General features: G+C 46.5%; 1 protein-coding gene across 4 annotated transcripts in view; it reads left to right on the top strand.

Moving 5' to 3' along the window:
• Positions 1 to 15,569, top strand: part of LOC137429644 (kalirin) — a 429,755-nt gene that overhangs the window by 207,745 nt on the left and 206,441 nt on the right. For all 4 annotated transcript variants that reach the window (XM_068119740.2, XM_068119741.2, XM_078779669.1 and 1 more), the window contains exon 21: positions 13,955 to 14,070. In XM_068119740.2, the coding sequence (XP_067975841.2) occupies positions 13,955 to 14,070 (116 nt within the window). The remainder of the gene's footprint in view (positions 1 to 13,954; positions 14,071 to 15,569) is intronic.

Raw genomic sequence — 15,569 nt, forward strand, 5'->3', positions numbered from 1 at the left:
GGACACGTATACTTCTGGTCACTTGCAATTATTGTAGAGAATCTTGTTGAAAAGATCAAGCTTTGGTGACTTCCTGATGTTGAATTGGTGATAAATTCTGATAAATCCCAGTACCAGTAGGTCGGAGACCTATCTATTTTTATACCACCTCTCCTCCAGTCTATCTCCCTCTGCTCTCTCAGCCCTTTGATCCTCCCCACAACTCCAGGATGTACACGTTCTTCCATTCCACCCCTTCATGGTTAAACTCCCAAAACCCAGGTTTACCGTAAACCATGACTTGCTCATCACCTTTTCTTGTGTTTATGAAATGAAACCACTTCCAGGGGATTTTCTGTCCCACTCATACCTCCATGACTTCAAGCAGGGTACACTTCCATCTCATGCCATCCCCTGTCCAGACCCACAATACGTTCTACCCTCATAGAGGTTTCCCTCATAGATATATATAAATATATATTTGGCACCATGAGCTCAAGCTCACTCACCATGAGCACCATATATATATATATATATATATATATATATATATGTATATGTATGTATGTATGTATGTATAATGTATATATATATATATATTGTTACAGACGTGGCTTGGATGTTATTTACCGAGCGGTTTTATGGTATGACCACGTCTGCACAAGTTACCCGATTGTGCCCGAACGTTGACTAGTCGCGCGATGCTGGCTCAATAAGAAAAAGAAGACACCCGGCTGGATTACAATAACACAATACGACACCAGGGGTTCAGTTCTCAAGACCTCCGGAGGAGGTTATATTAAGGCGGAAGGTTAGATTACAACTACAAGAGGGACAGCATAGAAAGACAAGCACTTAGACACACTCTTATATTAACCCCAACAGACGACAGATAAACGGGACAAAAGGCTGACTCACACGGGGGTTGATGAAAAGGACAGCGGGTATCGATGGCTCAAGGTGCACTCTTGGCTCAAGGCAGAATCGACTCGGTCCGGTCCAGAGATGCAGGGAGGTCACAGCGCTCGGAAGGCGACGTTCTTTCTCCAAGCTGAGGCGCATCTGACGTCACATCCGGCGCGGGGCCGCGTATATCCGGCGGGGAGTGACACGCCCTCGGCTCGTTAGCTCCGCCCCAGATGGAATCGGCACGTTGCTTCTCATTGGGTGCGTGGGGGGGGGTTACTGGCTCCGCCCCTGACGAGGAGCTGACAGCCAGCCCCTTCGGGGTAACGCCGTGGAGCGCATGGTCATGGCGGGTAACCGAGCCGGTGTGAGGACGCACACTCCCCGCCCCTCTGTTGTTGTAGTCGTAGTTGTAGTTGTAATTGTTGTTGTAGTTGTTGTTATTGTTGTTGTTTGGGGAAGAAGATGGGAGGAGGTATGGGAAAGGTCCTAAACTCACTACTGATGCCATATAATCACATTCTGGTGCAACGAAGAGTCATAATTAATGGAAACGAGGCCTTAACTGACATAGATTAAGAATAACTAGGAAGATGTCCGAAAGTTGTCTACGTGTGGTGCGGTGGACCTGGGCACGACATTTAATGGGGGAATAAGGGGAAGGTCGGCTCTACTGATTGTTGTTTACATGCAATGGGACTAGGGAATGGGGGATTGGGGAAAGTTGGGGAGTATTGGAGAAAATAGGGGAATATTTACAAGCGGATATGGAGGCCAAATTCCATATTCGCAACATTGCACCCTTCTCTACCCTCGGGGCGTCCCGACCCGATAAATTTTTACCTACTTTAGTGTGGCACGCAATGTAGTTCCCTCTACTATTAACTCTACCCTGAGTGCGACAGTTTTACAGATATTCACAAATGAGTAAATATGTCCCCCTGCGACGTTGCACCCTTCTCCTCACAGAAACACACCCACAGGATAACCGAATCCGGAAAGAATCCTCAAACTAAACATACAGCCGGTAGGGAGCATTATTTACAAGACTACGCTGCTATTTACACTACGATCCAGGACCTGTTTTTGGAGGAACACATGCAGATGTTATGCATAGAGAGAGCGCGCTTGCCAACATCGATACACCAACCCACGAGTGCTCTGTGGCCGACGGCCTTTAATAACGTGCAGAGCACCCTTTCCCAGCATCAAAAGCACCACCCCACCACCAATCGGTGCAGTCGCCATTGTTCATTGGAATAAAAATAAATTCGACAACCCCTAACCCTGCAGGTGTCTCTTGCTCTTCTTGTGGTGCACTTGGTGTTAACTAACAGTGGTTCACCTTTATGGCATAGGTGCCACGTTGACCCATAGGTCCATCAACGGGTGGTGCTTGGCCGCAAACGAACTGCGGTCCATTGTGGGTGGCCACAAACATTGCGGTCCATATGGTGTACCGATCCAGGCAGCGAACAGCGAAAGTGCAGGCCCACAACTGCGCAGCCAGCACCTCTCTCTCCTCTCTCTCTACCCCAAAGCCAGATCCTCGGAGGTGGGAGACAAAAGAAGCAGACAAGTGAGTAAGGTGGTAAGGGCGCAAAAGTGCACGCAATGTAAGGTGATGCACACTGGGGGCACATGGGAACCAGGTGAGACAGGTACGTTCCTATCGTACGCCCCCCCCCCCCCCCCCCACCAGGTAACCTACATGGCCCCTCCCTTACCCCTTACTGTATCCACAAAACACAACACTACCCATAAACATCTACTTTACACATCAACAAACATCCCTACTGTCTTCCCCGTTCCTCCCATAAACCAAATTCGTCTTCTCTCCCTCCTAACCAATCAAATTTGCCATTTTCAACTCTCATCAAAATTTGCCATCTCCAACTCAACATCATAATTTGCCATCACCAATTCATCATCAGTCCCTCCTAGGGAGGGAGAGATGGAATCACTCCAATGTCTCATCCACGTCGTGATGCGTCTCACAAATCCACACAGCGATTCATCTCCTGCAACAAAACAAAGAAAACACAGGTGTGGAGTCATCATCATCACCACAGGTAAGTGGCTGCGTATGGTGCGACAGGTTCATCAATCCTAACTATCTCCTAAATGACTTTAACAACTTTACACTACCCGGGGTCTTTCTCCGGCCAAACCATTGGCCCTCTTACACTATGGGTTCTAAAAACCAATTCCCATTGGCCAAACTGTGGTGCTTTTCAATTTGGGGTCTCACTCCCCCGATTCATCTCCCGGTGCCCTCGCACAACTTCTGGGCTGTGGCGTGTACCTCTCCCAGTGGGTCTACCCACCTGCACACCTCCACCACTGCAGTTGCCTCCGAGCTTACCTGCTCCTTACCCTAACCTAACTACCTGGGGAAGGCCCTCTGGCACTCTCCCCACTCGGTGCCCTCTCTGGCACTGGGCTACCCGGGTCCGTCCTCCGGATCCTCGGGCCCCATCCACAACTCTACCGGCTCCCAGAGCCCACCTGCGGCCTCAACTGGCCGACATCCTCACAGTGGTGGAGTGCCCAACCAACTACACACACTAACAGGCTACACGCCCAGCCATTTCCACAACACTAATGCACCCATCCACAACACCATTCTGCAACCGCACCACAGATGCCAATATCTAACCACAATTTACCTATACCCTCTACCTAACACTTACACTACCCGCCCCGGGTACTCGTGAAAGGGGTCCACTCTTCCCCCATCCACACCTTCGCACCATGCACACCACTCCGTACCACTTACTCCAACTCTCTCCACACACCTGTACTTGCACACCTGTGCTCTCACACTTGGTGCCACCTGCACCCTTCTCTCCCCAAGCGCATTCGCGCTGATCCACACACTCACGACTCATACACTGCTCCACACACCTGTCCAATTGCACACCTGTGCAATCACACCTGTTCCATCCTCACACACACGGCATCATCTCAGCTAACTACTCCCTTCTGAAACTTGCGCTTCCCAGTCGTCCCTTTAAACTATTGCGCTCCCACGTCATTATCATCCACACTAATCTACCTGCGTCCCCACTACAGGTATCAGTCACTAACTAAACTTAACGTTACCTAATGTCAATCTCTTCTAGATCCCTACACACAATATCCTAACCCACCCGGGCTAGTTTTCACTGCCATACACCCCATAAGCTATTGCTCCTTTGCCCCACCTGTGAGGGATGGTGGATTTGCCATCCCACCACATCGGGGGTCTCTCACTACCAATTTTGCACATCAAATTTCAACAAATTAAAAATTTGCCAATCACTGCCCATCATCTGCCAATCACTACTGCCAATCCCTTGCCAATCATCAAATTTTGTTTTTCTCTAATTTTGGGTCCAAAACACTAACCTCATCACCCAGTCGACTCACTAATACCTCTCGGTGCGCCACTCCCTGTCCAAAGCCCGGCTTCGTGAAGCCAAGCAATGGATGCTGGTTGTTTTGTGCCAGCGGCTGGATGCATCCCGCATTCGGTGCAGGGAAGGAGGTTTACCTGGGCCGAGATCCCACGCACCATCTCGGCACGGAGCCATCCCATGGCTCGATCTCGGCCTGCCGGAATGCCTCACCAAAAAGTGGTCGCCATGACGACCCTTTCTATCGGGCTGCCCGCTCCGCCTAGTGGAGCACGGACGCGGCCGTTCAAAGCGAGGCCCAGCACGCACCGAGGGCCCGACTCGGCTATAAGTCGTTCTAAACTCTACCCCGTCTAACGTCGATGCTTCACCTGCATGCTTACATCCCGCAGCCCGTTCCTTGCTCACACATCCAGCCGTTTCCATGCCCCTCGTACCGTTCCTTACACACCCAGGTACACCCATTCCACTCACCGCCTTGGTCACACACCTGACCACCGAACACTTTGGCACACACTCGTTGGTAGCACACCTCACCAATACACCTCTTCGCGCCCCCTCCTCGGTCACCTCCTCTGTGACAATCACAGGTGTGCTCTCATTCGCACACCCAACCACGTGCCTCACCACCAACTCCAGCGTGCATTCCCACTCACGCTCTACCATTCCAGGTGTGCATCCTTCCATCCCAGGTGTACATCCTCGCTCACCTGTCACAACTAACTCACGCTCCATGTCACTCTCACTACTTTCACCTCCATTCCTGACAGCGCACTCACCCTTACTCTTGACAGCACACTCTTTCCTCATGCACCTGTCCGTCACACACCTTTCTCGCGCACACTCTCCCGTTACACCCTCTGTAACACTCACCACAGCTGTGCATTCTTCCTTGCCTTTGACAGCGCACTCTTTCCCCATGCACCTGTCCGTCACACACCTTCCTCGCGCACACTCTCCCGTCACACCCTCTGTAACACTCACCACAGGTGTGCATTCTTCCTTGCCTTTGACAGCGCACTCTTTCCCCATGCACCTGTCCGTTACACACCTTTCTCGCGCACACTCTCCCGTTACACCCTCTGTAACACTCACCACACCGCGCTTCCATGTGCCCCCTCGCACATGCGCTACGACCGACTCACTCTTGCCAGCACACTCACTCCTTGGCACGCACTTTTTCCTCACACACCCCAGAGTCGGACTTTCTCGCACACCTCCTCTTTCGCACACCAGACCTGTCGCACACTTCACCAACGGCCTCTCACGAACACCCGGGTCCATCTCGACCCCCAAGCTTCTTAAATCCCCTGGCGCATCATACGCACGACCATATTGGTCACCACTTACACCGGGTCCTCTTCCTCTTCGCTTCTCCTCCATCACCTGCGAATCCCTCATTCGGTTAATGAGCACATCATCACGATCCAAACACAGACTTTGGACCAATTCTTTTATCTCCTCTTTTATTTCTTTCTTATCCCCTCTCCGTCGCTTCTTAATTTCGCTCATCCCTTCTTCCACTTCTTCTAGTTTCTGCTTCACCTCTTTCATTCCCCGGTACGTCTCCTCAAGCTCGTCCTCCAAGGCTACCTTGACCGTTTCCAGGTGCGTCCTCACCTGCCGGTCCTTCGTCTCCATTACCTCTATCACCTCGTCCAACCTCGTTGTCAGTCCCTCACGTACCGTCTGACACTGCCTCTTTGTCGCTATCAAGTCGTTTTTTATGTCGTTTTGTGTCGCTTTTAACCCTCCTAATACCGCAGTGTTCCTTTGAACCTGCTCCACTAACTCCGTTTGTCCCACCGTCAGCTGCTCCACCTCCTGCGTCAGGTCCTCTATGCCCCCTTGTAACTTTACAGTCCCCTTTCTCACCTCCTTCTCCATGTGCTCCTTACAGTGCCTCACCTCCTCGCGCACTCCTCCGACCTCCTCACTCACTCCTCTTCTGATCTGCTCTCCCATCACTTGCATCTCCTGCCCAGATGCCACCCTCATCTGCTCCATTTCCTCCCTGTGAGCATCCAGTTTGGTTTCTACCCCCATTCTGACCCCCTCTATCTGCTGCTCCATTTGTTTAACTTCCCTTTCCGCTTGGTCCCTCATGTCCCTCAATTTGCCTTCCATACTGTTTTCTAACCCCTCTAACCCATTTTTCACTCCCTCTATCTGATTCTCCTGGGCAGCCATTCTATTTTCTACCCCCATTAACCCATTTTTCACTTCTTTTATCCCGTTGTCTAACCCCTCAAAATTATTGTCTAACTTCCCAAATTTCTTGTCTAACTCCTCAAAATTATTGTCTAACCCCTCACTGGTACCCCTCGCTTCGTCCCTCATTACCCCCATTTGGTTTCCCATTACCCCCATTTGGCCCTCTAATCGCTCACTATTAACCCTCATTTGCTCACTCTGAGCATCCATCCGGTTCCCCATTTGTTCCCTATCAGCCCTCATTCCCATCATTATTCTGCTTTCCATTTCTTCATTATTCTTGTCCATAAGGGCCTTCATTTGCATAAAAAACAAGTTCAAATCCACCGGGGGCGCTGCCACGGTCGCTGGCGCGGTGATGAGCGAGGCGCCATTTTGCGCGCCCGCTTCTTCGTGCGTGACGGCGCTATTTTGCGAACCTGCCGCCCTCACTGCTTCGCTCTCCTCCTGTCCCTCATTTTGGTCCTGGATCGACCCTACCTCTCTCTCCTCTACCGGACCCCAGCTGTCTTGATCCGCCATAGCGCGACTTTCAAAATTCGGTTTTTATTTTTTATTTTCGTAAAACAAATTCAAATTTCGCCGTTATAATTTCGCGCGGGAAACGCGCTCCAAATCGATTCTAACTGTTACAAATTTGGGCCTAATAAATTTAGTCCCGGGTTCGAATCCCACTCCTGACACCAATTGTTACAGACGTGGCTTGGATGTTATTTACCGAGCGGTTTTATGGTATGACCACGTCTGCACAAGTTACCCGATTGTGCCCGAACGTTGACTAGTCGCACGATGCTGGCTCAATAAGAAAAAGAAGACACCCGGCTGGATTACAATAACACAATACGACACCAGGGGTTCAGTTCTCAAGACCTCTGGAGGAGGTTATATTAAGGCGGAAGGTTAGATTACAACTACAAGAGGGACAGCATAGAAAGACAAGCACTTAGACACACTCTTATATTAACCCCAACAGACGACAGATAAACGGGACAAAAGGCTGACTCACACGGGGGTTGATGAAAAGGACAGCGGGTATCGATGGCTCAAGGTGCACTCTTGGCTCAAGGCAGAATCGACTCGGTCCGGTCCAGAGATGCAGGGAGGTCACAGCGCTCGGAAGGCGACGTTCTTTCTCCAAGCTGAGGCGCATCTGACGTCACATCCGGCGCGGGGCCGCGTATATCCGGCGGGGAGTGACACGCCCTCGGCTCGTTAGCTCCGCCCCAGATGGAATCGGCACGTTGCTTCTCATTGGGTGCGTGGGGGGGGTTACTGGCTCCGCCCCTGACGAGGAGCTGACAGCCAGCCCCTTCGGGGTAACGCCGTGGAGCGCATGGTCATGGCGGGTAACCGAGCCGGTGTGAGGACGCACACTCCCCGCCCCTCTGTTGTTGTAGTCGTAGTTGTAGTTGTAATTGTTGTTGTAGTTGTTGTTATTGTTGTTGTTTGGGGAAGAAGATGGGAGGAGGTATGGGAAAGGTCCTAAACTCACTACTGATGCCATATAATCACATTCTGGTGCAACGAAGAGTCATAATTAATGGAAACGAGGCCTTAACTGACATAGATTAAGAATAACTAGGAAGATGTCCGAAAGTTGTCTACGTGTGGTGCGGTGGACCTGGGCACGACATTTAATGGGGGAATAAGGGGAAGGTCGGCTCTACTGATTGTTGTTTACATGCAATGGGACTAGGGAATGGGGGATTGGGGAAAGTTGGGGAGTATTGGAGAAAATAGGGGAATATTTACAAGCGGATATGGAGGCCAAATTCCATATTCGCAACAATATATATATATATATATATGTATGTATGTATATATATATACAGTGATCCCTCGTTTATCGCGGGGGTTACGTTCCAGAACCCCCCGCGATAGACGAAAATCCGCGAAGTAGCGACCATATTTTTATTTTATTATTTATATATATTTTAAAGCTTTATGACCCTCCCCACACTCTTATTAACCTTTCCCACACTCTTATTAACCTTTCTCACACTCTTATTAACCTTTCCCATACTCTTATAAACACTTCCTATACTCTTAAACACTTTTTACACTCTTAAACATACATAATTTTAACAACATATAAAATTCTAATGGGTACTCACGATTGAAGATACTGTAGCGACCCATGGGTCCCCCAAGCAAGACCAGCATCAGAATCTCCTTGCTCCAGCCGGTGACGTCACCGGCGGGGATCCCCGGTGACAGAGTGGCTGGTCACGTGACCGCCAAAGCGTGCCGCGCGTGCGGGTATAATCAGCTACACCTGTTGATCACGTGACCTCCGAAGCACGCCACGCTTGAGAGGCGTGGCTTTCGGTTTCTGGTTATGCTTTATAATGCAGCCCGATAAATGGGCTTTTCAGTGTTCCCGAGTTGGTTTTGAGAATAAATATCTTCTCGGACGAGTTTGTGTCTTGCCCGTCATTTCGTCCGTATCAAGCAAGAGCCCCGGCTCTTCAATACTACAACTTGCGTGATGAAGATGATGATGAATTAGCTGTGCAGTACTGATGACGATGAAGGTGATGACGATGATGAATGTACTGCACAGCCAGAAAGAGCATTACAGTTACCCATTACGTGGGTAACTAGCACAAATGGAAGCTGCCGCATCTGCGTTTTCCATACGCACGACTCTTTGTCTCTTTGTCTACTGTTCTACTGTACACTATGTACAGTATTTTATTTCTTGTAATATGTTTTAATTACCGTATTTTTCTTATTTTTTTACGTTTTTTAATTTTTTAGGCTAGAAAATGCTTATTTTACCACAAAAATATTTAAAATAATAGTATATAAAAATACATTTATACCGCAAAATCCCGCGATATAGCGAAAAATCGGCGATATAATTTTACATATACTAGCGAGAAAAACCCGCGATGTACCGAAGCCGCGAAAAGTGAACCGCGATATAGCGAGGGATGACTGTATATATATATATATATATATATATATATATATATATATATATATATATATATATATATGTATATATATATATATATGTATATATATATATATATGTATATATATATATATATATGTATATATATATATATATATGTGTATATATATATATATATATATGTATATATATATATATATATATGTATATATATATATATATATATATGTATATATATATATACATATATATGTATATATATATATATATATATATGTATATATATATCTATGAGGGAAACCTCTATGAGGGTAGAACGTATTGTGGGTCTGGACAGGGGATGGCATGAGATGGAAGTGTACCCTGCTTGAAGTCATGGAGGTATGAGTAATATATATATTTATATATATATATATATATATATATATATATATATATATATATATATATATATATATATATATATATATATATGTATATACACACACACATATACAGTGCCTCTAGAAAATCTACAGCCATCAATCGTCTAGACTGGTCTCCCATCTATACCACCTCTGACATCAACTCATCCTGGGAATTCTTCCAAAGTAAATTGCTCTCTCTCATGCACAGATTTATCCCATCTCGTCTTCAGTTGTCATACCCTTCCTCCCATCCATGGTACACGGAGTCTTGTGGTGAGGCTATTGCCCAGAAACAACTTGCCTTCGTCTCCTGGAAAGCAAATCCAAGAGAAGGAAATCTTATTTCCTTTCACAAAGCCCGAAACAAGTGTGTGTCCACCCTCAGGAGAGCCAGGAAACAATATCTCTCCGTTCTCAAGACCGAACTCTCTTATCTGTCTCCCTCTTCCAAATCCTGGTGGCGTCTGGTCAAATCTGTTTCTGGTGTTTGTTCCCCCTCCATCCCCTCCCTTACCTCAAACGGCTACACAGCTGACTCCGCACGTGAAAAAGCTGAATGCCTCAACTCTGTGTTTGCCTCCAAATCTTGTGTCTCAAACCCATCCCTCTCTGTACCCACCGTACCCAGTCGTACCCAGCTGCTCCTGGACTCGGTGTCCTTTCCTCCTGACAAGGTGGAAAAGTTTCTGTCAACCCTCGACTCTGATTCTGCAACTGGACCTGACGGCATCAGCCCATGGGTCCTAAAATCCTGTTCTTCCGCTCTTTCACTCCCTCTCTCTGTTCTCTTCACCCTCTCTTTTGCTCAAGATCAACTGCCATCTGCTTGGAAATCAGCCAACATCACCGCTTTGCACAAAAAAGGTGCAAAAACAGATCCTAGCAACTACAGACCAATCAGCCTTCTCCTAATTATCAGCAAAGTCATAGAATCCATCATTGCTTCGGATATGAAATCTTTCCTCTTCTCCAATGGCTTGGTCACTGATCTTCAATTTGGTTTCAGACCAGGTTACTCTACTCTGGACATGCTGCTTCTGCTGTCTCAACAATGGATGGAGGTCCTCAATGCCAAACAGGAAATTAGAGCTGTCTCCCTCGACATATCACGTGCCTTCGATACGGTCTGGCACCCCGCTCTGCTCACCAAACTCTCCTCCTTTGGTATCCATGGAAATCTCCACGCATGGCTGGCGGATTTCCTCTCTCGTCATAGTCAACGTGTGGCCCTGAATGGGTTTCTCTCATCTCCTCTTCCTGTTCAGGCTGGAGTTCCCCAAGGCAGTGTTCTGGGCCCTGTGCTTTTTCTGGTCTTCATCAATGATCTCTCTAACTCTCTTGAAAATCCTCTCTATCTCTTTGCTGATGACTCCACTCTCTGCCGCTCCATTCCTCATCCCTCAGATCGGCAGTCTACAGCCTCCTCACTCTCTGCAGACCTGGACAAAATCACAGACTGGGCAAACAAGTGGAACATGTCTTTCAATCCTGACAAATCTCACACTCTTACGATGTCTCTCCGAAAAGACCGACTGGACAACCCTCCCATCTACTTTCTGAATAATCCTCTCCAAGAAGTTCTGTCACTCAAGCTTTTGGGTCTCACTATCTGCCATGATCTTTCCTGGGAAAACCACATTTCCAAGCTGGCCTCCAAAGCCAGTCGCCGACTGGGCATCCTCCGTCGTGTGAAGTCCTTCCTTGGCACACCTGAGCTCCTCACCACATACAAGGCTTTCATCCGCAGCTCAATGGAATACTGCTCTCCCCTCTGGGTGGTGCTCCTGCCTCACACCTAGCTCGTCTTCACGCTGTTGAAACCAAAGCGTTCAGAATCATTGGAATCTGCTGTGATGACGCTATCTCCGAGGGCCTTTCACTTACTCACCGCAGGCAGGTTGGTGGTCTTTCCGTCTTCTACCGACTCCTCTCCGGCCTTGCTCCCCCAGCTCTCTCTGGGCTCTGTCCCCCAAATATTCCTACAGGTCGCACAAGATCTGCCTGCAACCCTCTTATGGTTAAACTGCCAAAATCAAGACTCTCTGCTCACCTTCACTCCTTCGTTCCTCTTTTCTCCCGCCTCTGGAACAAACTCCCTCACTCTCTTCAATCCCACTCCTCCCTCCAGGTCTTTAAAACGGCTGTTCACCACCATCTCTTATCTTCCCCAATCCAAAACCTTGATCTTTTCTATCCCCACTAATTTCACCCCAAATCCACTTTTTTGAGGTGACTTTTGTCTTCTTTCCTGGAAGTCCTTGGTGTCCTTGCGTTTTATACCTATCCTGCCTCCCCCCAGGCCCTCTCCCTCCCACACATCTCCCGATGTCCCTGCTCTCAAATGTTGTGTTTGTGTGCACTTCCTCCCCTTCTCTCCCCATCTTGTCGACCGCTCCCCTTTTTATATACTTTGTTTGGTTGTTTGTTTGATTTGTTTCTTTGATAAATGTTAGCTCTTTCACGAGCCTCGACTCTGTATACAAAAAAAAACAAAAAAAATAACCCTTTCAAAACTTTCACCTTTTGTTACCTTGTAGCCTGGAATTAAAATGCATTAAATCAGACTTTTTCCACCTTAATTTGCATATCGTAACACACAACTTCCAAGTGAAGTACACATTTTACATATTTCAGAAAATTAATTAAAAATACAAAACTAGAATATCTTGGTTGGATAAGTGTCCACTCCCATTATAATAGCAATTGTAAATTAGTGCAGGTGTAACCAATCACCTTCAAAATCACACACCAAGTTAATTGGCCTCCATCTGTGTGAAATTGTAGTGATTCTGATTATTTCAGAATTAAATCGGCTGTTCCTGTAGGTTTTCTCTTCTGATGGGTCGTGCATTTCACAGCAAAGACTCACCATGAGCACCAAGGAGCTTTCAAAAGACCTCCGGGATAAAGTTGTGGAAAGGCACAGATCAGGGGATGGGTATAAAAATATTTCAAAGGCCTTCAATATCCCTTGGAGCACAGTCTAGACAATCATTAAAAAGTGGAAGCCATATGGTACCACCAAGACCCTGCCTAGATCGGGCCATCCCCCCAAACTAGATGACCAAGCAAAGAGGAGACTGATCAGAGAGGCCATTAGCAACATTGAAAGAGCGATAGGCCTTTATGGCAAAGACTGGTCACTGTTTGCATGTGACAACAATATCCCTAGCACCCCACAAGTCTGGCCTGTATGGTGGGTGGCAAGAAGGAAGACATTACTCAAAAAATCCCAACTTGATTCGTCATTTGAGATATGCAAAAAACCACTCCGTAGATTCTGAAGCCATGTTGCAAAAAGTTTGTGGTCTGACGAAACCAAGATGGAACCTTTTGGCCTAACACAGCTAACAGGCGCAAGCCCAACACAGCACATCACCCAAAGAACACTATCCCTACTGTGAAGCATAGTGGTGGCAGCATCATGTTATGGGGATGATTCTCATCAACAGGGACTGGGGCACTTGTCAGGATAGAAGTGGAAATGGGTGGATCAAAATACAGAGAAAATCCTCGAGGAAAACCTGATGCCCTCTCCAAGAAAGCAGAAATTGGGACGGAAGTTCACCTTTCAACATGACAACGACCGGAAGCGCATGGCCAAAGCTACACTGGAGTGGCTAAGGAACAAAAAGATAAATGTACTTGAGTAGCCCAGTCAGATCCCCGACCTAAATCCAATGAAAAATCTGTGGCAAGACTTGAAGATTGCTTGTCCAACTAAGATATTCTAGTTTTGTGTTTTTGATTAATTTTCTGAAATTTGTAGAATTTGTTTTTCACTTGGATGTTGTGGTTTACGATGTGTAAATAAAGGTGGGAAAAGTCTGATTTAATGCATTTTAATTCCAGGCTTTGAGGGCAGCAAAAGGTGAAAAATTTGAAAGTTGGTGTGGACTTTCTAGGCACTGTATATATCATTGTTACAAATGTTTTAAAGACGAAAAAGCGAATCACATGTAAATGATCGTATATGAAGAAGATGAAATCAACAAGTTCTCAATATGAGCTCATTTCACAGAGATTTGTTTCACAAATGAATATGAGCACCTTTATATTTGTATGGGCTAAATAAGTGACCATCATTGCCATTTATTTCTCTCAGCCTTCTCTCCAAAATATATGTCCAGGCATTTTGAATGAGCTCCATGAGCGTGAGAACAATGTCCTCCTCCATTGGGCCACCATGAAGAAGTCTCTCGAGCAATGCCAGCAGTTTCTGCTCTTTGAGCGAAGTTCCAAGCAGGTATACTATACACAAAAAAAACTCTCTAATCTTATCATAGACATGAGCAATATAGACATCCATGTTGTAGTCCATCTTATTATATGCTCAAAACGTTATATCCGATCCCATTAAAGGGGTTCTGACACCATATTGAGGGAAATTTGTATTCTGATATCTGTGTTTTGGGAAAGCAAATCTGAAAGAATTAAATCTATCTTTGACATGTTTGTATCTATTTTTGAACCGTACTCATATTCCTAAATCACCACTTTATAGGTGGTGTGGATTAATTGCAGTCACATATTCCAATCATGCCGTGATGTCATAAAGTGGATTAAGCTACACAACCAATCGGTAAATGATCATGCTGTATGATAGTCACAAAGCTGTTCATCTATCTCGGCCAATCAGTAGCCAAAAGCATCAAATATTTAGTGTCCAGAAACCGCGCCTGACATGTCATTGTTATGTTACTTTTTCTATGATTTGTTTTGCACGTTTGTCAAGAATTGAGTTTTTTAAACGCCGCTGCTTGTGTGAAATAGTGACCGAATGCACTGTTGAGGAGGTGGCTTAACACATTTCACGAATTTAAATGGTTCTACAACACCTGATTTAAAATCTCTTGCATCATATTGTCATATCTGTTGCTCACCAACATGATTTCCCTCGGAGTTGGGATCCTTTCTCCGAGGAAATGGCCTAACGATTTCTCATTACTAATGCGTTCAATTACTCTGCTCTTTAATTTACAACTTTACCATCCCACAAGATCACCCAAATGAACCAAAAATTGACGGCAGATACATAGGAGGCTTATGGCTGCAAAACGTTTTCTCGGACCCCATCCACACCAAGTTTCGTCCAAATCCATCCATACATTTTTGAGATATAGTGCTATATATCAGTTTTACCCCTATCACTCATGGATGATGTACATGGATGATTAAAATATTTTCACACCAAAAGATAAAAAAATTCGCAGACCAACTGAAATTTGTGAAACCGTACTCCGACGACATGCAAATGGAATTTGGACTAGATAAATGTGATAAGTAGACATTTGTACAAGGTTAACCAACAAAAATGGACAACATAAAAATCAACCTAAATACAACAACACAGTAGCTATAAAATGAGGCATCATACAAATACCTCGGGGTAGAAGAGGGCCTCCAAATCTGTCACAAACAAATGCACAAACAATAATTACCAAAGAATACTTGCGTAGAACAAGACTGATCCTGAAAACATACCCATCTCCAAGGAACAAAATCAAACCATAAACCAACTCGCATTACCAGTATTCCAGTGCAGCTGTCCCTGTCCATTCGGTTTGACCCGCGTCCATAGACCAACCACCATGCCAGGTCACCACATGCTGGTTGTCCCAAAGTCTCAGGGAGAGGGGGTCAGGTCGCATGCCCGGGTGGTCACTACATCAGGCCCAAGCTGGCCATCCGCAGTGCCACCACCAAAGCGCGACCCACAACACCTCCCCCTAGTGGTCCTCAATA

This window comes from Myxine glutinosa, chromosome 6 (assembly GCF_964187855.1).
Source record: "Myxine glutinosa chromosome 6, kmMyxGlut1.1, whole genome shotgun sequence".
NCBI lineage: Eukaryota > Metazoa > Chordata > Myxini > Myxiniformes > Myxinidae > Myxine > Myxine glutinosa.